General features: G+C 42.6%; 1 protein-coding gene and 1 long non-coding RNA gene across 6 annotated transcripts in view; one reads left to right on the top strand and one right to left on the bottom strand.

Annotated features, from left to right (window-relative positions):
• PRMT8 (protein arginine methyltransferase 8) overlaps window positions 1-25,583 on the bottom strand; it is a 276,876-nt gene that overhangs the window by 95,896 nt on the left and 155,397 nt on the right. For all 3 annotated transcript variants that reach the window (XM_073621240.1, XM_073621239.1, XM_073621241.1), the window contains exons 3-4: window positions 14,033-14,188; window positions 5,619-5,682 (exon numbers count right to left, since the gene is read on the bottom strand). In XM_073621240.1, the coding sequence (XP_073477341.1) occupies window positions 5,619-5,682; window positions 14,033-14,188 (220 nt within the window). The remainder of the gene's footprint in view (window positions 1-5,618; window positions 5,683-14,032; window positions 14,189-25,583) is intronic.
• LOC141132631 (uncharacterized) overlaps window positions 2,623-25,583 on the top strand; it is a 134,038-nt gene continuing 111,077 nt past the window's right edge. For 2 of the 3 annotated variants that reach the window (XR_012242936.1, XR_012242935.1), the window contains exons 1-2: window positions 2,623-2,795; window positions 23,589-23,724. This is a non-coding gene — a long non-coding RNA (uncharacterized lncRNA). Of the gene's footprint in view, window positions 2,796-20,930; window positions 21,010-23,588; window positions 23,725-25,583 lie in introns of all 3 variants that reach the window. The other variant, XR_012242937.1, reaches the window with a different exon arrangement.

Below are 25,583 nucleotides of genomic sequence, written 5' to 3'. Positions count from 1 at the left end.
CATTGAGGAGGCATGTACCCTGTACCAAAAAGAATACCTGCCTGTCTCGAAAAAACAGAAATCAGAACCCATAACCTGGTTTATCACACAATACCATTCTAGTCACAAAAACATGGAGAACATTTTCAAAAAACATTGGTCTATCCTCAACCAAGACCCACATCTATCTAAGTCTTTATCTGATAAACCAAAATTTGCTTATCGCAGGGCACCCAACATCAAGAGCAAGATTGCTCCTAGCAAAACCAAATCTCTTGGCAATCACAAAAATCAGATGCTGAAACAGCTTACGCTAATTCCGCTTCTAGGTATGCTTCAGTGCAGAAAGGCTTCTTGCCTTACTTGCCCACATGTCACCCATGGCAAAAAAAACCTTCACGACTAACGGCAACACCTTTACCTTAAGCTCCTTTTTCAACTGTTCCACTTCATATGCGGTCTATTGTATTTCCTGCCCTTGTGGCCTTTTATATTAGGCAGAACCATCCGGGCCCTATGTGCCAGGTTTGGAGAACATCGCCGTGCTGTCCAATCGGGAAATCCCAAATACAGTGTTACACGGCACTTTGCTGCACACCATCACAAAGAGATCATAGATCTCAAAGTCTGGATTATTGAATCGATACCTGATAAATTTACTTTAGCTGAGAGAGTCCAACGCCTCTGTAAACAACAGACTTTTTGGATATATTCTTTGAATATCATGTCACCTCATGGCCTAAACGAGGAAATAGATATTCACACCGTAATCTAATGGTTTTATCATGATGTGTTATGTTTTACGGTGTGTGTGTGTGTGTGAGTGTACACACATATATTTATGTATATATGTATAGGTATTTGTACAGACTTGCTTATACATACTTTGATCCTCACAATACACCTTTAAATTTAGGTCTCCACACACATTTCTCTAAAGTTTGTCATACATACACCTTCAGGTGATGTATAGCTTATCATGTCATATGATCTCACTTTTTAGGGCTCTTCATGTGGGATTTGCTCCACGTATTCATATTACAATTGTATTAATTACCTCCCATGATCATTCTTATGATCATTCCTCTCATCTCTTATTTCTCCAGTGTGTTACGGATTCCTGTATGCGTACATGTGTTTGTGTGTATGTGTATATGTGCATGTGCACGTATATATGTATGTATGCATGCATGTTTCTGGAGGTATACTGGGATTATCCATTTCTCATGTTTTTTGTCATTCATATGCATGCGCACACATCCTCCTGTTCAGCATTCTCATATGATGTTCATACGTTGGTCTCCCCTCATATATGGCATATCATTATGCATGTGTTTTATCTATTCTTATATTGATGAGATTGCTTATATATCTATTTTCTGTAATCTCTTTTACACATGGTACATCCTAGTGCATGCATGGTACATGTGTATAGTTTTTAATTTAATCTAATAATTAGTTAACAGATATGGCACATCCTTATACATTTATTTCCAATATATACATTTATATATTTTTTATTTAAGTCCCATTTTCTCAGTTGGACATTCATCCTCATCCCTATAAAAATCTCTTTTATAATAACCCTCTCTTTTTTTTAATCATTTATTATTTGTTATTATATTTTTTAATTACTGTATTTATCGGCGTATAACACGCACTTTTTTCCCCTTTAAATCAGGGGAAAATCGTGGGTGCGTGTTATACGCTGATCCCCGCCGATCTCCGCTGTCCGTGGAGCGCCACCAACATTGAACGAGCCGAGTGTACTGTGTACTCGGCTCCGCTCGCAGTCACGCCCAGTCCCGCCTCCTAGCCTTTACGTCCCACCATTGGACAGGTGTTGTGTCCATCATAGGAGCCGGGCCAAGGGGCGGGACGGGGGCGTTACTGCGAGCGGAGCCGAGTAGCCGAGTACACGAGTACACTCGGCTCGGTCTATGTTGGCGGCGAGAGGAGCCGAAGATCTCGGCGGCGGGGGCGGTGGTGCTAAATTTAAAACCAAAACATGCTGCAGATGGACACTGCAAGGCTGCAGGTGGAGACTGGAAGGCTGCAAGTGGACAGTGGAAGGCTGCAGGTGGACAGTGGAAGGCTGCAGGTAGACAGTGGAAGGCTGCAAGTAGACAGTGGAAGGCTGCAGGTGGACAGTGGAAGGCTGCAGGTGGACAGTGGAAGGCTGCAGGTGGACAGTGTGCAAGGCTGCATTGATGGGCATTTAAAATGTAAGTTTTTTTCCTTAAACTTCCCTCCTAAACTTGGGGTGCGTGTTATATGCCGGCGCATGTTATACGCCACTAAATACGGTACTTCACATACATATATCTATTTTTAATCCCCCATATATATATATATATATATATATATATATATACATACATAATTTTATATATTTATATTTTATTCCACTTATACATTAATTCTACATTGTGCTAATCAATTGTTGTTTTTATTTACCTATATTGTGGCGACATTGCCCGTTTCATACAATTACATGTGTTACTACTTCCGCTGGCCAATACAGCATATCCTCTGTCTACAAATACTTGACTTTCTGGTTAGACTGATAGAACTGCAGAAACAGCAGATGCTGTGAAACGCGTCTTCTGATTGGTCGCCACGTCACTTCTGGTCTACAGAGCTTATGTTCAACGCTGAGGCGCACCTCCGGTTCTGGCTTTCCGGACGTTGCTGATAGAAATTACACCATCTGCAGGGGTGCTAGGCCGAGGACCATCTACAACTCATCTCCCCATGGACCTTCCAGTGACCCTGGAACCCCATTATATTTACATGCCTGATTATCTCATCTTTTTGTGAGTAGCCATTTGTCTGTTTGTTATATTATATTAAATGCATCCTTAAATTACTGCACTTAGTCTGGCGCACCTTGTCTCTTTCTCCAGAAGGTATGACTGGGGAGAAGATAAATACTTGGAAGGAGTTGATCAGAGTCTCTCTTCCCTGTGAGCAGGCCTGTGTTTCATTGATATCTGTGTCCCGAAAAGGATAGATTCACTCTCTGTTTGTGACCTGGTGGCCATTACCAGCGGGACACACTGTGATGGGATATCCAGGCAAAAAATGTTTTCCCAAACACACTTTACATGCACTTTATTACATTTCAGATTGCTATCATGGAACAAGCATACAGTTCAGGAACAGTCGGAGAAAAGTCAGAACTTTTAAAAGTATACTTGTTCTGGGTCACTAATTCAGAAAGTATTTGAAGATATTAAAAGTGGCATACAGTATATAATGCAATCTGTCCAGCAAAGGTGTTAGTTACAGTAAAGTTACCATTCATCCCCATTGTGAGAGGTGTGTTCTAAGGTTACTTTTCATCTCTATGTCCCGGGAACAGTCTCTGTTATGTGGGGTCTGTTCCACCGTTACAATTCATTCCTATTTCCTGGGGACAGTCCCCATTGTGCGGGGTCTGTCCTAAAATTACCATTCATCTCCATTTTCTGGGGACAGTCCCTATTGTGAGAGGTCTGTTCTAAGGTTACCATTCATCCTCATTTCTCAGGGACAGTCCCGTTGTGAGAGGTCTGTTCTAAGGTTACCATTCATTTTCATTTCTCAGGCACAGTCCCTGTTGTGAGAGGTCTGTTGCGAGGTTTCCATTTGTCCCTGTTTCCCAGGCCCATTCCCCATTGTGAGGGATCTGTTCTTAGGAAACCGCATCCTCACCATCATCCCTGGAAGCCTAGCAACACAGTATAAACTTTGTGGTGCAAGGGTGCCAACTCAACAGTGGCATCGCACAAGCACCAATTGAAATTAGCACTGCTAGAGGGTGTGCAGCAATCTTATGTTTCAATGCATGCGTGGTTGCCTCCAACAGTGCTGTTTCAAATTGAAACCTGCGCAGTGCCACTGTGGAAGTGACAGTGCCACCGTTAATACTACCCAGTCCACAGGATGTCAACACAGCTGTGTGATTTTACTGCAGATCGAACAGCACTGTCACCCTTTTACTGGAAACTGAAACAACGGATCTAATGACAGGATCAACAAAACTATGGTATGGGGGAGTGTGTGTATTTGTGTGCTGCTATGTTATACTAGTTAGTATTATATATTAAAAATCTAGTATCAATATACTTATAGAACAATCGCTCATACCTATACACACTCTCATGGAAAGTGTACTAATTTGCAAAATTATAATCATAAGTGGTGCTGTGCTCCTAAAAAACAATGTTAGTATAACTTTAAGACCATATAAAAAACATTTTTCAAAAACAACAAATCAATTATAAATCAAACAGTGAAAATTCAGTGATAAATCAGTCCTTGAAATGTCCTTAAGTGTATACAGTAGCTGCTTGCATACAATTGCTCTTTCATCAATGAGAAAACTTGTATTCATATATCCAAACGTTTGTTTCTTTAATTAGTGTTCAGCATTATGTGCTGCAATCATCCACATGCAATGGTGATTATCCCCGATGTGCCCTTACCTGGGCGATAAGACCAACCAATGGTCCATATGCGCTCTTTTCCCTCTCTGGGGATCTGATGTGCAGTTTCACTTCCTCAATGGCAACCTTGGGGTTAAAATCCTCCTTTCTTTATTCTTATCTCCATTCACCCAAATCATAAAAAGAGATAGCAGGACATAGTGCTTATCCTTTTAAAAACATCCAGTTTTATTAAATACTATGGTATAAAACACTCAAATGTTTTTGGTGCTGTGAGTGCACCAAACTGTAAAAAGCATACAATCCTCACAATACGGGTATGTAACAATCAGACAGTGTGTTACCGCAATGCTCTCTTGATTCGCACCTCAGAATGAGGTCAGATTGCCCCCTCCCCTACACGTTACGCCACAGGGACACATGGCTTCCTTAGGGGGATGCCAAGTTTGCCATTAGGAAGTGAAATTGCTCAGATCCCCAGAAAGGCAAAAGAGTGCATATAGACCATTGGTTGGTCTTCTCCCCCAGGCACATCGGGTGAGGGGCTAATCACCATCACATGTGGATGATTGGAGTACATAGTGGTGAACACTAATAAAGGAAACACACGTTTGGATAAATGAATACATGTTTTCTCACTGATGAAAGGGCAAGTGTATGCAAGCAATTATACACTTAAGGACATTTCAAGGACCGAATTATCACTCAATTGTCACTGTTTGATTCATATTTGATTTGTTGTTTTTGAAAATTGTTTTTTATGCAGTCTTAAAGGGGTACTAAAATTGTTTTTTAGGCACGCAGCACCACTTATGATTATAAAAACTGCTGTGGTAATGCTTGTGACAAACTGCACCATATACTGTATGTCATGTTTGAGTTTGCTCATAGTTACCATTTAAATCAGCATGAGAGCCAAAGGGTTAGCATTTTCAAACATGAAGTTCTGCAGTAAAAGCCTAAATATTTGTTCATAAATGTTTCTAAATATTGCAGGTTTCCTATTACTCCCTCCAGCAAGTACAGAGGGTCAGGAGTGTTTGTTATTGCTAACAGTGATTTTCTAATGATCGCTCCTTTTCCATAGAGGAGGAAAATCCATATACTGGCATTTAACAATGTGAAAAGTTGCGTCAGGCCTAGCAGCAATAAAGAATAAAAGCTTTGCCTTTACGTTTTTGAACATAAAAACATTTTCAAAAGCCTTACTGTTGTCCAAGTGGTTGGCCTTGATAATTTTCTCTGAATAATCTGAAACGCTGGAACATTCAATCTGCAAAAGAACATAAAATGTAACAAGAAGCATCTGTGAAGAGGCACAAAACAGCAGCTCTACAAATACACATAATACTCCATTCATTTCTTATGGAATTAAAGCTGAATTCCAGGTATGGATTATATTGCATAGTTGCACTGGTCCTGTTTGAATCATTGTAATTATGCATATGCCATACCTGTGGGACCACTGTGGAAGCAGAGAATCATTGCACTGTCACTGCTACTACAGGGATTGCCACTGTCTTCTGGGTCCAAGCCGAGCAGCTATCCTGCTACATAGTAACCACAGGGGTCACTTGCTCTGTATGGGCACCATTCACAGAATGTCTTGCATTTTTATCAATAAATGCAAGGTTTTCTCTGATTGGACAAGATGGAGATTATAACATCATCGCCCTGCTTCTCTATCTCATTCAATCAGAGAATGCCTTGCATTCCTTGAGAAAAATGCAAGGCCTTCTGTGAATGGTGCCTTTGCTGAGCAAGCAATCCTCTGTGGTTACTATGCAGCAGGGCAGCCACTCAGCACAAAACCCAGAAGACAATGGCGATCACTGTAGCAGCAGAGACTACTACAGGGATTTCCCACTTCCATAGCGGCCTCACAAGTATGGCATATGAATAATTAAATTGGTACAAGCTGGAGCTGTATGTCTGAGAAAATGCATTTTTTTTTACCCCTTTAAATACACAAGTAAAGAAATATACCTGTTGATCACTAGAAAAAAAGGTAAGCTTCTAACCTCCTGTTTGGGCTGATAAGACTGCCCCCCGCTCTACTGAAATCCCAAGCAGCATTCCTATCTCTGCCTCCTGGAATACAAACCTCACTATTTCCCTCAGCCCTCTGTCCTACTCCACGCCAGGGGTGTATCTACCACAAGGCAAACAAGGCGTTTGCCTTGGGCGGCAATTCTGATGGCACCTGTACCGGGGCCAGGTATCGTTTTTTAGAGCTGGCGGTCGGCTGTCTTGTAATAGAAATGGGAATGGCTTACTAGCCGTCCGATTGCTATTGTTTTTCTGTCCCACTGGGAGACCCGAGCGACCAGCCGGCTCGTCGGCAGGCTGGCTGTAGAGCCAAGCAAAGCTGGGATATATAACAGTAAACTGGAAGCGATGACATGACATCACTTTCGGTTTACTCAGAAACCATCAGCACCATTACATTTTTTTTTAAAAAGGCAAATGCACATGTCGGTCCCGCAGGCATACAAACATCCAGCGTCCCACACATGTGAGGTATCACCGTGAACATCAGATCATAGGCAGTAATTCCAGCACCAGACCACCTGTGTAAATTTAAAGTGGTAACCTGTAACGGCTTTTAAAGCGTCACCTATGGATAGTAACATTTACGTAGTTTGTCGCCTTTGCACAGGCGTGTGCAATTCTGAAGCAACTGGGGTTGGAATAATTTAGATGTGGGGGGCTACCAATTGTAGTCTTGCCTAGGGCAACACAAAACCAAAATACACCGCTGCTCCACATATAGGAGGCAGGTAAGTGTTTAGGCATATATTAAATAGTTTCATAGTAAAACAATGCTGCTGCCTTGATTCTTAAGAGCCTGCCCACACACTGAGCATAGGAATCAGACTCTTGGGAGATGTTGTTCTGGGGGGGTGTCTACGTCAATAGGAACCAACCTCCCAGTTTCTGCTCCTGGAATCATTTTTTATTATTATTATTTTCTAGCCTGGTGACAGGGAGTAATAAGGGTTGCTTCTCATTACAGAACCAAGGTAAAAGAAATATTATAATTCTGGAACAAGATCTAGAGCAGTGGTTCTCAACTCCTGTTATCAAGATCCACTAACAGGCCAGATTTTAAGTATTACCTTGGGGAGATGCAGACTAGAATACTGCAATCACTGAGCAGCAAATGATATCACCTGTGATGTATTTCAGTTATCTTGCAAACCTGGCCTGTTAGTGGGTCCTGAGGACAGGAGTTGAGAACCACTCATCTAGAGGGAAAGAGGGAAGTTTGGGGTAAAGTTGGGTAAAAGGGCTTGTTTTATACCATTATTTATTTTTAAAAGAAAACACAACTGCATTAATAGCGTTTTCTCATGTATAGGTCTGCAGCCCAAGCGCAAATCAATGCGTTCTGTTGCGGTCTGCATACTACATTTTAATTGCATTGACCTGAATTGCTTTGTGCCATTTAAAGTGGAACTTCACCTGCAAAGGGAGGTTCCACCGATTCTCCTACTTCCCTCCTTCTCTGCATGTATTTTATTTTTTTTTTTGGGAGTGGGGATCTATTTCTGGCAGGTATCATTCCCGCTTCTGCTCCGAGGAGATCATTTTCAGAATGACTGGCACTCTTCTTTAAGTTAAGCAAAACAAAAACTTCTGAGAAGGCTAGTTTCACACCTATGTCTTGTAATAATACATGGTGAAGTTCGGGGATTTTGATAAAGCACCTTTTTTTTCGGGGCCTCAAACAGGTAACATGCAGAGAAATTTAAATTTTGATGCAGTGTGTGGCCTCACCCCCTCAATATGTCATAAATAATAGGATTAAGAATGAAAACCTCTGCACCATAATGCAATAGCAGCTTTTCCTGATTTCTTTGGTGGAATCTGTACTGTCAGTCATCATGATGTAGTGGGGGGGACAGGCACAGACTAGGGTTGCCACCTGTTCGGGATTCACCTGGACAGTCCATGTTTTGAATCGTGTGTCCGGGTTTCAGACCAGCGGACACAATTTTCAGAATGGACCATGGCTCCCCAAGTAACCAAGTACCACAACTGCCGAGTGCATTAGGTGTGCACATGGGCCCCATACACAGACAGGAGAGGAGAGAGGGCTTGATCTGCTCCTCCTCCTCTCGCCCCTACCCCTCTGTCTGCCCATCCACACTCCAATGCCTGGCATTCTGTGCCTCAAGAAAGGGATGTGTGGGCTGGAAGTTTGAAGTTCAACAACCGGCAGATTTATCGTTGATGAAAGGTGACGGTGCCTGAGCCTCCATCCTCGGGTGAGTGAGCTCAACATTCAGTGTCTGTGACTAAAGTCTTACTCCTTCCTCCTTCTCTCTCCTGCCTCCAAGCAAATGAGTACACTAAGGTAAGGAGGACTCAGATGTAAGGGGTGCCCTGTGGACTCTGATGTAAGTGGGAGGTTTGGTGAGCAGAAACCCCCTTATATCAGAGTTTCCCTTTACACCAGAGTCCACAGCGTTCTCCCGTAAAAATAAAATGTTGACGTTCATGGCTAAAGTGTTCAGGTTTGTCTTGAAGAAAAGGTGGCAACTCTAGCACAGACACATCATTTCAAAGTCATTAGTTAGTAGCAACTGCCTAATACTTTCTAATTGAAGAGGAAGAAAGTAAACAGTTAACTGCTTATATCTAGAGATTGCAATGGCTCTTCAATTTAAAACTAGCAAAGGGTTCACCTTTGAGAAGCAGCACGTTTTACACTATAAGCTAGGACGTGCACAATAATATTACCAGCTATACTTCAACAGGAAAACTATTCTTTACAATAATGTCAGTTGAGAAAGGAAAGGCTTGTGTTTGTTAGCGTAACAAGCCATCAAAGCGGCAGAAACATCTCTTCGGTAATTGGAAAGGGTATATTATGGCTGCAGAGGAAATAGCAAAGCAGTCCAGCACTACAATATATCCGAATCCCACAGGTATCGTAACTTGCAGGCTAATTGTGAAAACGTATCTGCTGTGTTATTTCCATGTTTACCCCTGAAAACTAGGAAACTGGTTGTTTCATTGTACATGGCAAGTAAACCTGCTAACCAAGTATATGCTTATAGTCGATGTAAACCTTAATCAAATGACATGTTGTTTGCTAAAGCAAGAATAGGATTTTTGACTTGCCTGTAAAATTCTTTTTCTAGGAGTGCAGTTCAGGACATAGAATCTTTAATCTTAAAGTGATATTAGGTGATTTTCTTTTTAAATTAAAATAAAAGAGAGGTTATACTTGTTCTCTGCAATGATATTGCACAGAGCAGTCATTTACCTCCTCTTCTGGAAGTCCCCCACCAGTGCTGTCTGGTTCTCCCTGCTCCGGGTGACAGGTTCTGAGGCTAATTTAATGCAGATAAAGCACCAAGTGAGTTTAATTACCACCTTAATCAGCCACAGAACCTGTGTAATTAATATGTGTTCGGTTTTAAAGGGATGAGGTGGTAACCCTACCCCTTGGGTACGCCATGGGTACACCCATGGGGGTGCACTCCCGAGTCAGGCTGTGTGCTTCCATAGACACGCACAGTGCCAGTAAGAAATGCTCCCACTTCCTCCTTGTAAGAGTTTGACTCATTATAGCTCCTACTGCCCTTAGTTTCTCCTCTGAGACCAGAAAGTGAGGGGAGCTATTCTGCAGCCAGGACAGTGCTGGATCTGTGAGAGGAGGCAGGTAAGTGTTTAGGGATAGGTTGGGGGACAGTTAGTGGGGTGTTTTCCTTTTACCTTAATGCAGTGAATGCATTAGGGTATAAAAAGAACCACTTTAACCATGGATTATATGCAGCTACCTTCAGGTAATTGGATAATAAAAAAATGAAAAAAAAAAAAAAAATCTACAGGGATATCCATATATAACCCCTCTCACAATAGGTAGATCATAGGAACAGAGGTGAGGGACCTGTGTCCTGTTCTGTACACTAAGGCCCCTTTCACACTGGGGCGGTTTGCAGGCGCTATTGCGCTAAAAATAGCGCCTACAAACCAACCTAAAACTGCCGCTGCTGGGCCTGGGCTACCCGGCCGTTTATGGGGCGCGCGCCCGCCGCGTTGCTCGGGGCCCGGTACCTGGTGGCCGCGATGTCCGCCAGGCACCCGAGATTGCCCGTTAACCGGCCGGACCGTGGATCTGTGTGTGTAAACACACAGATCCACGTCCTGTCAGTTGAGAGGAGACCGATCTGTATTCCCAGTACAGAGGAACACTGATCGGTCTCCTCCCCTTGTACGTCCCCGCCCCCTACAGTTATAATCACTCCCCTAGGAAATATTTAACCCCTAGTGGTTAACCCCTTCACTGCCTGTCACATTTATACAGTAATCAATGCAATTTTATAGCATTGATCTCTGTATAAATATGAATGGTCCCAAAAATGTGTCAAAAGTGTCCGATGTGTCCGCCATAATGTCGCAGTCACGAAAAAAAATCGCGATCGCCGCTATTACTAGTAAAAAAAAAAAAATAAATATTTTTATTTTAAAAATGCCATAAATCTATCCCGTATTTTGTAGACGCTATAACTTTTGTGCAAACCAATCAATATACGCTTATTGCAATTTTTTTTACCAAAATATGTAGAAGAATACGTAAACTGAGGAAAAAATTTGTTTTTTTTTTAAAAAATTGGGATATTTATTATAGCAAAAAGTAAAAAATATTGTGTTTTTTTCAAAATTGTTGCTCTTCTTTTGTTTATAGCGCAAAAAATAAAAACCGCAGAGGTGATCAAATACCACCAAAAGAAAGCTCTATTTGTGGGGAAAAAAGGACATCAACTTTCTTTGGGTACAACGTCGCATGACCGCGCAATTGTCGTTTAAAGTGCGGCAGCGCTGAAAATAAAAATTGGTCTGGGAAGGAAGGGGGTGAAAATGCCCTGTATTGAACTGGTTAATACTTACCTACCTGTGACCCAAATTAAAGTCCCACTAGAGGATATACACTCATGTTTGAGTAATTTTTTCTTCATTCTATTAGGGATGTGAGTTCACTGACACTACAGCTCTCCTCAGAGGTGACACTATCTATCATTGTTGATGTCAGTGGAAGGAATAGTGACTAGTATCAGTGGAAGAAATTGTGCCCCAAGGGCTGGATAAAGATATGCAAAGGGCAGCAGTTTGGAGACCACTGATTTAGACCATAGGCTCAAAGGCCAACTTGTCTAATCCACCTTACAATGGAAGAGGACATAAAGAGGTAAGAAAAATGTCCCGGTTAAGGTGGAAGGCGGAATCCACCTTAGGGAGAAGGGAGGCCTGAGAACTACCTTATTGAGATTTAGGCTAGCAAGAGACTGTCAGTTTGCCTGGATAGGCACATGTGTATTAATAGTTGCTCAAACACCCCAGCACCCCCAAAATCTGGTGCTTACCATTATAAAAATACCAAACTTCATTCTTCCAGGCTATGCTTGGCCCACCTCTTTGCCAGTGAGCTGGTCAGAGCTTAGTATGGATATAATGAGCTTCAGGTGGTAGGTCATATACCAAACACCAACTTCTGGAACAAGGACAATATTTGCATACTTTAGCTCCATGGGTTTTGGGGCTCCTGAGGTACTCAAGCAGCTAGCTAAACAAATATGGATGCTTCTGTAGTTGCCTGCCATAACCTCCTGGGGGCAGTATAATACATATAAATAGATCAGAGGGTTCAATGTTAAAGTGGTTCTAAAGTAGGGTTGCACCAATACCACTTTTTTAAGACCGAGTACATATAACCAATACCTTTTTTTTAAGTACTAGCCGATACCAATACTTTTATTGCAGCACTGATGGGCACTGGTAGATGGCACTAATGGGCACTGATGAGGCGTGGACTGTGTCAGTAGTTTTTTTTATTTTATTTATTTTTACAATTATTTTTTTAATTTATATATTATTATTATTATTCGTTTTTTTTACAATGCTTTCTTTTTTTTTTGGGGGGGGGGGGGGGGGGAGTGGACGTGTCAGTGTTTTTTTTTTATTTTATTTTTTATTATTTTTTACAATTTTAAATATTTATTATTACAATGAAAGTGACTGAGGACAGAGATTCCCCAGTCCCTTACTTAGCAGCCTCAGCTGCACTGAGGTTGAAAGGACAGGAGACAGCAGCTCCTGTTCATTCACAAACTGAAGCACAGTAAACACAGTTTACGATGCTCAGTTATGAATGGACAGAGTCAGTGATCACTGACTCTGTGCATTCGGAAAAGGATTTGCCGGCTCCTTCCTCTGCTCTCCATCCTGACAGATCCAGGACGAGGGTGGAGCCAGAGGAGGAGCCAGGGAGGACACAGGGGACAATCAGGGATGATCGGTGCAGCAGTGGGGGCAGTTACAAGCACCGATCTCCCTGACAGTCATGGGAGGGAGAGGAGGAGAAGCAGCTGTCAGAAAAGCTATACAGAGAGATCAGTGCTTGTAACTGCCCCCACCGCTGCACCCATCATCTGAGAGGATGCCCGGCCCCCCCTGCTACACCTGGTGTACTGACCTCCTGCCAGGTATCGGGTCAAGCATCGGAGCATTTGCATGAGTAAAAATGTTCGGTATCGGCACCGATACTAGTATCAGTATCGGTGCAACGCTATTCTAAAGTAAATTTTTTTTTCTTTAAGTGGTTGTAAACCTCAGATATGAATTATGAACAAAGCATATCCCTCTATAGTGTGTACTTGTCTCAATACAGAGCACTAAGTGTTATTTCTATCTGCTGCCTCGTTCCTCTGCTATGAGTCACTTCTGACAAAAGTTCCTGACATCAAGAGGTGAAAAGGTGACAGGGGAGGGAGCTCCAGCACACAGCCTGTGATTGACAACCTCAGCTCTGTTCCTGTGTGCTGTGTGAAGGGAGGTGTGTCCCTTCACTCCAATCAACTCTCACTGAGCTCTGCATAGTGTAACTTGAGCTCTCCGTCCCCTGCTTTCTGAAAGCTCAGACAAGCTGTATAAATGCTGGGCTTTGAATGGCTGCAGAGAAGAGAAGCCTGCAAATAAACAGGTAGAAATTATGTTGGAGGATTTGATTTTATCTCTGTGTACCACCTGAGGCCAGTCACTTCACTGGGTATATGTAGGAGTTTACAATCACTTTAATGCATTCCCTTCATTATGGTAAAAAATTCCCCACAAACTGTTCCCCAACCCCCACCCTTTAACAAATACCTGGGGCCTCTCCCTGATCCACCACTGTCCCAGGTGCAACACCGCTCTTCTCTCTTCCTGGTCTTACAGAAGACACCGAGAACAGTGGAAACCTTAGGCTCCTGCTTCTGTCAGTCAAACTTGTGAGAAGGAAGCAGGGGGTGGCTTACCGGAACTGTGTATGTCATTGGACGCACACAGCCCTGCTCAGGAGCATGCCCACACTGGTGCCCCCATAGCGCACGGCTTGCTGAGGGGGCACTTGGAGGAAAAAGGAGCAGCGGAAGCGCTGGCGGGGGACTTCCAGAAGAGGAGGTAAAGTACTGCTCTGTGCAATATCATTGTGCAGAGCAGGTAGATATAACTTATTTTTTTATTAACTTTTAAATTTGCCTTTAATATCACTTTAAGGTTTACATACACTTTAACAAGTATTATAAAGCACATTATGAAAATGATTTAATAGAAAATGGGTCTATATAACTTACCCCGTATACTTTCTTTGCGCCAGCCTTTGCTGCAAACATTGACAGAATTCCAGTACCACTGCCGACATCCAAGACCACCTTATCCTTAAACACGTGTTTATTGTGGTACATTGAATTTCTATACGTGAGTGTGCGCACTTCATCTTTTAACATTTCCTGGAAGGAAAAAAAAATGTTTCTTGTGATGCTATGAACATGTCTAAGGCTATAAAGGACAGAAAGCACTTCAGGATAAGGCAGCTGTTGAAAAGTGGTACACATGGCTTCTTCCATCCCTTCTCTACATCCTCCAACTGCTGCAGATACCACCATACTGAATGATTATAAGCAAAGTCCAAGCAAAAATCCCTTACCAGCTGCCATTCCTAGCCTCCTTAACCAGCCTAGTGGCTCATACACACCATCCGAGAATCATAAGAAAAATACCGCTTTCTAAGTGATCGTACTATTATCTGATCGTTAGTACAGAGCTTTTGATAGCCGATCTTGACAGTTCATCCGATATTATCTGATCGGACAAGCATGAAAAATTAACTCCTATGATACCAGATTGTACAATTTTTGTTTATTCAGTACAGTTGTTGTCCAAAAATACAATACAAATACACTACAACACATGACATCACTTCCGAATTTTTTATTCTGCCGTACGAGAATTTTCGTCACTTTAGTAAACTCTTCATTTTCGATATGCGACTAGCATGCAAAGAAAATTGTGCGGGGCATAAACTAACATAATGGAAGCCGCTCCCTCGTCCTTACTTCCTTCAACACTGACAGGATCGAATCTATGGGACGTTGGTGCACAGGCGTGTATATACTGGCCAGGATGTAAACAACATTATTGTGCAGTTCACTGTTCTGCTGGAGAGGAAGCTGCAGTTCAAGGATCTCTTGGCTTCTACGTCATTTATTATGTAGATCTACCACTACCAAGATGGCCACCCACACACAGAGACACACAGAGACAAAGAGCCGTGGCATGGCAAGTCAGTAATAAAAAAGAAAGCTGCAGGGAGCCTTAAGGCAATACTGGTGAATAGTTCTTTGCTAACTTTTCAGCCCCGGAAGGATTTACCCCCTTCCTGACCAGAGCACTTTTTTGCGATATGGCACTGCGTCGCTTTAACTGACAATTGTGCGGTTGTGTGACGTTGCACCCAAACAAAATTGATGCCTTTTTTCCCACAAATAGAGCTTTCTTTTGGTGGTATTTGATCACCTCTGCGGTTTTTATTTTTTGCGCTATAAACAAAAAAAGAGCCACAATTTTGAAAAAAAGCAATATTTTTTTTACTTTTTGCTTTAATAAATATCTTCAAAAAATATATAAAAAAAACAAATTTCTTTCTCAGTTTAGGCTGATATGTATTTTTCTACATATCTTTGGTAAAAAAATTGCAATAAGCGTATATTGATTGGTTTGCCCAAAGGTTATAGCGTCTACACAATAGGGGATAGTAATTTGGCATTTTTTAGTAATGGCGGCGATCTGCAATTTTTATCGTGACTGCGACAATATGGCGGACACATCGGACACTTTTGACACCATTTTGGGACCATTGTCATTTATACAGCGATCAGTGCTACAGGGAAATGCCTTGTTTACAAAGGCATCTCCCCGTTCTTCCACTCTGTGACACAATCACGGGCCCCCAGCATACACTGAGTCCGCGGGACCCGCGGGCATGGTCACGGAGTACGCGGCGGGTGCACGCGCCCACAATGCCGCGATTCAAAGGGGACGTACCTGTACACCCATATGCTCAGCCGTGCCATTGTACCGACGTACATCGTCATGCGCTGGTCAGCTAATGGTTAAAAAAAGCAATGCAGTTATGTGATGGATGGATGTAATGTTCTGTGCAATATAAATAACTTCGCCAGTTAATTAGTACATGTAATAATACAGATCTTGGGAGCTAAATGAAGGATATTTGAAGTGGAATGAGGAACAGTTGGGAGCTATGGACTATTCATTCCCCTTAGTAAGACAGGCTTATGTTAATAGATACAGCCATAAATGCAATTGATGTTATCTGCATTAATTAGCAAACAATATATAAGTTTCTGGGTGAATAACCTGGCTACCCCTTCCCATGATGCATCGCTACAAAGCCAGCAATAATACATTTAGCTGGATGTAGTTCTTAACATAAGTGCCAAATTACTGAATGTATTTGCCTTCCAGACTACTATAGATAATGGCAGTCTTGATATTTATGCCAAAAACTGTGTTTTTCAATAACTACTGCAGCAAACTCCTTGAGTAAGTGTTTTTCATCCAACAAACAACTGAACTTCTTTTTTTTTTTTGCTAATTTCAGTAATGCGGTTCAAATAACTAAGTCTTCATTTTAGGTACTGTAGAAGAGAAAAATCTATTTCGTTAAAGGACATTTCTGTAAAGAGGTATGTGTAGTAACTGCAGTCCTATTGCTTGCCAAGGCTGATGCCTCTGGGAATATCCCACACCACGGACACAATTCTGGCACAGCGCTTGGCTACCTATCAGCTGGCAATTACTTTAAGTTACAAAGAACATCAGATATGCTATTACTCTGCCTGATTACCTCCAGAATTTGTCATTTTTATATTTTCTGCCTGCTGCAGTGAGCTCTCCTAAATTATATAATGAGAGCAATAAAAAGCATGTACCATTTTTTTTCTATGTCAACCAGGGTTTTAAATGATCACTAAATGCAGTGTTTCAAACTTTCGAGAGGTTTCTCTGAAGAGGCAGCCTAGCCCAGTCCAAAAAAGAACTTTTAAAAGCCCCTGCTTATAAAATCTCCTCATTTTCTGCTCCATCAGTCCTCGATTCTGTTAGTGGCTTTCATGCTGCACTAAATGGCCAAAAGTCTGGCCTACTTTTCGAAATTAAGGTGTTTGTAGTGAAGGGTGTTGTTATTGCTGCAACCTACAAAGACATTTTAGATAGTTGTGCCCTTCTGACCTTGTGAGTATATGTTGGGAAAGGCCTTTTTTTTTTTGTTCCAACATGACTGTGTCCCTATGCAAAAATCCATCTCCATAAAGATGGTTTGATGAGTTTGGAGTTGAGGTACTTGAGGTAGCCTGCACAGAGCCTTGACGTCAACCCTACTGAACACCTTTTGGAAAAAATTGGCACACTCTTTTTGAGTCAGATTTTCTCATCCAACATCATTACCTGAACTTATGAATGCACTTTAGGCAGTCAAAAGTGCCCACATACACACTTTAACACCGCGCACTTATACTAATACCTATCAGTGATGGCTGGTGATAAAAAATTTTTTTGGGGGGGGCAAACAAACCCCTCCAGGTCTATAACTGCACACGGAGCCTCCAGCTTGGGCTGTCACGGCTACCCTGATACCCGACAGCTTCCGTGTTCCAAATCTTCACCCTCCTGATTGTCAGGAACGGTGAAACCGGAAGTGACACAATGGCAAATTTTGATTCCCTAAAATCAAAAGTCGGAGGGTTCTGGGTGCAGTGCTCTGCGCCTCAAGGACAACGTATAAAACAAGCCAATTAGAGCCTTAGGCTCTAATCACGGACTTGTTAAAAACTGACAGAGCTAATAGACTTCTATTAGTTGTTTGGCGCCTTACACAGTGCACTGCACACACATAGAACAATTTCTTTTTAAATAAATGATAATATGACTAACATTTTTTAACTTTAAGATGTTAAAAATGTTAGTCATATTATCATTTATTTAAAAAAAAAGATCGTTCTATGATTAGCTTTCCTGTTGGTCAAAACTTTTTTTTGGGGGGGGGGGGGGGATGGCGCCCCTGCGCCCCTTATGGACCGGCTGCCACTGAAACCTATTGTTTTGGAATGGGCATTTAGTGTACATTTGGCCATATAGTGTACAGTATATGGCTGCTTTAATTAGGAATGAGACATTTTATTCTACAGGCATCTCAACTCTTCCAGGCACTTGTGTGAACCTCGAACTCAGTGTGCTGTCACAACTCCTAAACCACACAATTTGGGTGCATGTAATGAGACACTGTCAGAGTTATGATTATAATTGTCAATTTCTGTCACTGGACTGGTCATAAACAGCTCCAATTTGTCTGCATGTGACACCTTGTTTAGAAAACATAAAGGAATAGATGGCACATAAAGGAATAGATTTGGATGGCTCTGCCTACTGTCCTGAAATGAAGAACAATCCTCTTATTTTTGGGATTTCTGAAGGAACGAGACGTGAATACCTTCTATTCTAATAAGGCTTTACTGTGCTAGATATAGAGAAAGTGGACATTTTTTATAATACGCAGTGCTTTAGCAAACTGAATATCATCCAGTTAAGGTTTACGCTTACCTAAACTGCAGAACTTTCAGGTTTGTCTAGAGTATACCTTTAAAAGGTCTATGAAACACTATTTACCAGTAAAAGGACTAGGAAGCCCTTCCATATCTGGTAATTGCACTGATATTATTTAATTAAAAATACTGAACGAATAAAAGCCAAATATATTAACTTTTCTTAGTACTGCTAAATGTATTCCATCCTACAACGCGTCTGAAATTTCATTAGGATTGATTAAGAAAGTGTTCATTGCACTGCTTTTTGCATATAATATGGAAGCCTGCAGATCAAATTGCCTTTAAGTGCAGTTTAATTCATGTATGGTAGCAAATACATTTTTCTGAGGTGTTTGTGATTGAATTTATGCCCCTATAAATGATAGTGTCATTTAATACTGCAGATTAAAGTGTATCTAAACTCAAGAACAAAGATTGTAATATATTGCAGCTTACAAGTCCTTAAATGTGGTGGCTGCATTCATTTTTTTTTTTTTTAGGCTTTTTGCCTTAATGTTTCAACTGGCAATTCTGCCAACAACATATTCCCTGTTCTAGGGTAAAACCATCTCTAACTGTACTGTATCTATGGAGGAGCAGCATTGTTTCCCCCTATAGCAAGGACTACAGAACATCTTCCCCTCTCCTCTTCTTTATAACATGAAGGAGGTGTTGTGTAGAACACAGAGGTAATCTGGGTGGGGCTGGTAACACTGCTTGGGATTTCAGGGGTTTTGACTCTTTCCTATCTGAAACTAATAATAAAAAAAAAGATTTGCCTTTGGATACATTGTAAGAACTTTAAAGTGAACCTATTATCAAAAAGTGAAGATTTTCAATGTTATAGACAACATCTAGAATTGCTAGTGTCCTATCGGTATCCAGAAAAATGTACCTTCTGAAAAATAAAAGTACACTTCCTGGTAAGTGAGGGTGCCTAGACACTCCTGTACCTGCAGCCTCATAGCTATAAATCTGCAGTGTGAGATTTAAGGCTCTGCTGCCTCTGACTACTAGTCTCATGAGCTTTGGAGTGACATTTGGTGATGTCACTACTGTGTTTCTCAATGTTCTCCTCGCTGGAGGCTCTCCCATGAGGAAGCAGTCTTGCTTCTACCAAGATGGCCAAATCCACACAGTGCAGAGCAAGGCATGGTAATATCAGCTGTGGGGGGACCACAGGCAATACTGGCGATTAGATTTGCTCTCTGTCTGCTGTTTTCTGGGCACAGCTTAGAGTTCCTCTTTAACCAGTTGTAGGCAGCGGGTGTGCTACACCCAATTAAAAATCATAATCGAGGTACACAGGGCATATGGAGTATACCCCATCTCTCTGCCCTGCTGCCGATCCCCCCTAGCATTTGCAGGCGATTTCTGACTGTCAAAATGACAGCGGCAAGTTACCGTGTAAATACAGTAGTCGTAATAACTGCTGCTGTAAAAAAAACTGGCCAGGCTACCTGATAGTGATAAAATGACATACTGGACCGGGGTGCTTGATGCTGACACATTACATTAAAAATTTCTGACAACCTGCCATTAATAGTAAAAGCTGTATCTCACTGCTTTAGTCCCATGTGGTAAGCGGTACCCGGTGGAGGACTCCAGCCTACATTTGAACACGCATCCTGACTAAGACCAACCAACACAGGAACAGCAGGTCCGTCCCCAGCTTTCCTAGGAGCGTTGAGGCCGTGAAGTTCTTCCTGGCACCTTTCCAGGATTGCAACCACCGTTAAACCCTACCGCTTAGACGGTAAAAGCCTGTATGACTCCCCGCCAACGGCCTATGAGTCCATATGTTCTGGTAAGGGCATTTCATTTTATCTCTTCCAGTTGAAAGTATGTGTTTATACGAAGACCTACCCTGGGCTTAACATGTACGTGGCTGTGCAGGATATGAAGTCTTTGAACACCTTCCACGTTTAAGAACTGTTAACCCTTAGAGACCTTTGAGTTCACATATCTCTAATAACCAACCTCTGACCATTTTGCATCCATTCTGCTTTCATGTATGGTATATGTGAATGTGTCCCCAGAAGCCTGTAGGGATAAGGCATAGCATTTGAGTTCTATATTATGGGTTCGGCCCCTTTTTTTCGTATATTCTGTATTGTTGATAGATTACTATTTTTTTGAATGGTTCAAAGAGTCTCCAATGAGACACATCTACACCACTTGTAGATATTCACCTATATGTATGTTGTAGTATCACTCACGTTTTTGTGTGCACAGGTGTGGAGGTGGTCTGCTTACTGGTAAACCCCTCTGGTATCACCCTTGCACCCCAGATGTGAATTTATTTTATTTGAGTTATAGCGCTACACTTTTTGCTTTTCTTCCTGAAAAAAAAACTGTTTATAATCACTGCTTAGACCTTAAACAGGGAGACATGAAGTAACATTGTTTCTTTTACATCTACTCTGTTTCCTTCATTTGTAGATCAACAAGATGAGCTTCAATTTGAATATGCTGTCAGTTAAAGCAACCCATCGTTTTTAAATGAAATATGTCCTTTTTTACCCCTTAGTTTACCCTCATCAGCCCTACTTATTCCTTCCACTTCTCCCCTTAACTTATTTTCCTACAGATTTTAAGTATGCATCAGGAGCTTACCGATCCCCTTGGCTACCGTGTTGGAAGTGCGCAAGGAGCACGCTCTCAATGCGGTAAGTGGTTTACACAGGGACGCATATATGCGGCTGCTCAGCATTAAGGCCCACCCGCCGAGAGGCTGCATATACACTATGTGCACTGCTGGCCTGAAGGGGTTAAGGGGGCACATGGTAGAATAAGATTGTACTTTCTATCTACAAAAACTCTATTTTTTATAAACTAACACCGGTTGACGTAGAAAGTGAAAGTAGAAAGTGAAGTGCAATATTTTGTCTATGGATTGCATAAAGAAATTGCAAGACAAAATCCTAGCAAAAAATACATATTTGTGATACTTTGTTGCGCTGTTGCACTTCGAATGACGATTGTGCAGTCATGCAACACTATACCAAAAATTACATTTTTATCATCTTTTTTCATACAAATAGAGCTTTCTTTTGGTGGTATTTATTCACCACTGGGTTTTTTATTCTTTGCAAAATGAAAAGGACTGAAAATTAAAAAAAAAACAAAAACATTTTTCATAGTTTCTTATAAAATTTTGCAAACAGGTGATTTTTCTCCTTCATTGATGTGTGCTAATGAGGCTGCACTGATGGGCACTTATAGAAGACACTGATGGGCACTGATAGGTGGCACTGATGAGGTGGCACTAATGAGGCGGCATTGATGGGCACTAATAGGTAGCACTAATGGGCACTAATAGGTGGCACTGATGGGCTCTTATAGGCAGCACTGAAGGGCACTGATGGGCACTGATAGGTGGCACTAATGGGCACTTATTGGCAGCACTGATAGGTGCCACTGATCAGGAGGCACTGATTGGCAGCACTGGTGGGCTCTGATAGGCAGCACTGATAAGTGACACTGTTGAGGAGGCACTGATGGGCACTGATTGGCAGCACTGATGGGCAGTACTGGTGGGCACTGATTGTCAGCACTGGTGGGCACTGATAGGTAGCACTGATAGGTGACACTGATGAGGAGGCACTGATAGGTGACACTGATGAGGAGGCACTGATGGGTACTGATTGGCAGCACTAATGGGCACTAACTGGCAGCACTGGTGGGCACTGATTGGCAACACTGTTGGGTATGTATTGGCAGCACTTGTGGGCACTGTTGGAACTGCACTGACAATCAATAGATGCCCTCTCAGCAAAGTAAGCTCACGCTGTAGCCATCATTTGTCTATAGCGTGGGCGAGGAGGAGTTAAATACTGTTCTGGTCCATAGGGTTGTGTAGGTGTGAGAACTGAAGTGGTTAAAACAAACCCTCCTTGACCTCTCTGGCTGCTTGTTCTGTGAAGCAATTTATCCTTAAAGATCTTCAAAAATCACTACGGAGTCTCTAAAGTTTGGTTTCATTCACATTCCAACACCTTGCAGTACATTGTGTTGGTTTACGCCAGAGCTGGCCTGGAAGACTGCAAAGATTCAGCTCTCCAGAGAATGTAAAGGGAAAAGTAATGATTTCAGTGCTTCTGCTGTGAATATTGAAGATGCATTTTTCCCGTTTTAGCTACTGAGGTAAATGAGAATTTGTAAAGTGATTTTAATGCTTGTTCTGGATATGTTAACATTGTACTGAGCATTGTCTGGACACAGACTCACTGTAAAGTATTATAGCAGACCTTGCACTAAAAAGCAGTCCACTTTTTTTTTATTTTGGCATCCCCCATTCCAAAATGCTGCAGTTAAAAAAAAAAGTGCAGGGAAAAAAAAATACCCCGGGCTTCCACCCATGACACCTGGGTGACATTACACATACCTTCACTGGTTCACATGACCTTAGTAAATCAATGTAAAGTCTTCTGGGCTACAAACTGGTAAATCTGAGGAGTCATATGCTACCTCCTGAACAGCCATCTTGTCGCTTGTCCACCCCTCCTCTCCTTTTGTCCAATCACAGAATGCTTTGTATTCTGTAAACACATTCACAAAATATAAATCATTTTACAAATGGAGAGGGGAGAGTAGGGGCAGACAGACCAGCGTGTTCATAAGAGAGCTGCAAGTCCGCTGTCAGGACACCTTGAGTATAGCGATAGTTATACTTCCTGGTGTCAATGAAGCTTTAAAATTGTAAAAAGGGCAGAAATCCAGGAAGTGCCATATAGCATCTTGGTTTTAACTATTTGCAGCCAAGCTGAAATAATAAAAAAAAAATTTCCCCAAAGTTCTTCTTTAAATGCAAGCCGTGCTTGGTGCGGTAGCAACAAATGAAAAAGAACATGTATATTATACCTGTCTAGTGTTTTGTCTACTGACATTTAGAACAAAAGTAAATTTAATTTCTTGAATCGAGTGAAGTTTATCTTTTCCTCCCACCTTCCTATACACTTTAATTTATTTTTTGTTTTGCTTTTATGAATAATCCCTGTTTCGCAGTCACATATCTGCTGATTTATAAGACACCTGTTCAGAATAATCTATTAATTTTACAGCTATTATCAACAGTGACTTTCTGCTGTTCTCCGTGGAATATATTTGTAAAACTAGGAGAAAACAGATCATATCGAATGTAATGCTTCATTTAGTACACAACATCTCTTGCTCGCGCCTTGTCACATTTGTTATAGAATAGATCTAATTTACTCCTGTTTTTCTATATTACAACACATTCGTTTAGGTAATGAAGGTACATTTGTGTATTTGCACCGCATCAATCTGGAGACAACGTCTTTATAAGATACAGCACTTGAAAATTTGGTTTAGGAAGGCAAATGAAAGATGAAATATAACAAATGAAGCCTGTCATGAAAGAGGTAAGGAGGCTGCCATTATTGAGTTTTTTTTTAAAAAAAGCTAATTGCCTGGCTGTCCCTGCTTTCAGTATTTCCTGTGTTACTAGAATTGTAACTCAAATGCCAAAGCTGCATGCTGCGGTTCCTCCCGCTGGCTCCTATGTCACAGCACGATATAGTAGTAATCCATGGGCCAGCAGGAAGAATCCCAGTACATGGCACAGGCCTGAGTAATCTATACTCCTTGAAATGTGTCACGTTCTGCATTAATTTTTTTCTTCATTACTGCAGAGATCAGAGCAGGAGAGGCAGTATTTGTTTTCTTTGCAGGGGGCCATTTCCTTTCAATCCTTATTTTAGCAACAGATTTGTTTGAGGCTGGGTTCACACTGGTGCGACACGACAGCCGTCCTACTTTGGATCCGACTTTGCCCTGCGACATGAAGCCGGCATGTGTCCGACTTTCAATGAACGGGGATCCGACTTGGATCCCAGCCAATGCCGGCACTGTGTTTGGTATGAATCTTTAGGGGGGAACTCCGCGCCAAATTTTAAATAAAAAACCGGCATGGGTTCCCCCTCCAGAGGCATACCAGGCCCTTGGGTCTGGTATGGACCTTGAGGGGAACCCCCTACGCCGAAAAAACGGCGTGGGGGGTCGCCCCCAATCCATACCAGACCCTTATCCGAGCACGCAGCCCGGCCGGACAGGAATGGGGGTGGGGACGAGCGAGCGCCCCCTCCTGAACCGTACCAGGCCGCATGCCCTCAACATGGGGGGTGGTGCCTTGGGGGAGGGGGCGCGCTGCGGCCCCCCCCACCCCAAAGCACCTTGTCCCCATGTTGATGAGGACAAGGGCCTCTTCCCGACAACCCTGGCCGTTGGTTGTCGGGGTCTGCGGGCGGGGGGCTTATCGGAATCCGGGAGCCCCCTTTAATAAGGGAGCCCCCAGATCCCGGCCCCCCACCCTACATGAATGAGTATGGGGTACAGCGTACCCCTACCCATTCACCTAGGAAAAAAGTGTCAATTTAAAAAAAAAACACTACACAGATTTTTAAAGCATTTTATTAGACAGCTCCGGGGGTCTTCTTCCGACTTCGGGGGTCTCTCCGGTTCTTCTCCACGCTCTCCGGATCTTCTGCCGGGCTCCTCCGCTCTCTTCTGCTCTTTTGCCGCTCTTTTGCTAAAGCGGAGGAGCTCGGTCTTCAATCTTCTGCCTTCTGCCTTCTGCCCTCTTCTCCTGATGTTGACACGACGCTCTCTGGGGCTAGAATGCTCTCTGTGCACTCTGCTCTGACTTATATAGGCGGTGACCCCGCCCCCTTATGCCGTCACAGTCCCTGGGCATGCTGGGACTGTGACGTTTTAGGGGGCGTGGTCATCACCCGATGACCACGCCCCCTTATGCCGTCATAGTCCCAGCATGCCCAGGGACTGTGACGGCATAAGGGGGCGGGGTCACCGCCTATATAAGTCAGAGCAGAGCGCACAGAGAGCATTCTAGCCCCAGAGAGCGTCGTGTCAACATCAGGAGAAGAGGGCAGAAGGCAGAAGGCAGAAGATTGAAGACCAGGCTCCTCCGCTTTAGCAAAAGAGCGGCAAAAGAGCAGAAGAGAGCGGAGGAGCCCGGCAGAAGATCCGGAGAGCGTGGAGAAGAACCGGAGAGACCCCCGAAGTCGGAAGAAGACCCCCGGAGCTGTCTAATAAAATGCTTTAAAAATCTGTGTAGTGTTTTTTTTTAAATTGACACTTTTTTCCTAGGTGAATGGGTAGGGGTACGCTGTACCCCATACTCATTCACATAGGGTGGGGGGCCGGGATCTGGGGGCTCCCTTATTAAAGGGGGCTCCCGGATTCCGATAAGCCCCCCGCCCGC

The sequence above is a fragment of the Aquarana catesbeiana genome, linkage group LG03 (assembly GCF_042186555.1).
Source record: "Aquarana catesbeiana isolate 2022-GZ linkage group LG03, ASM4218655v1, whole genome shotgun sequence".
Lineage (NCBI taxonomy): Eukaryota > Metazoa > Chordata > Amphibia > Anura > Ranidae > Aquarana > Aquarana catesbeiana.
Note: the sequence above shows the minus strand (reverse complement) of the source record. Positions and strands in the feature narration are given on the sequence as shown.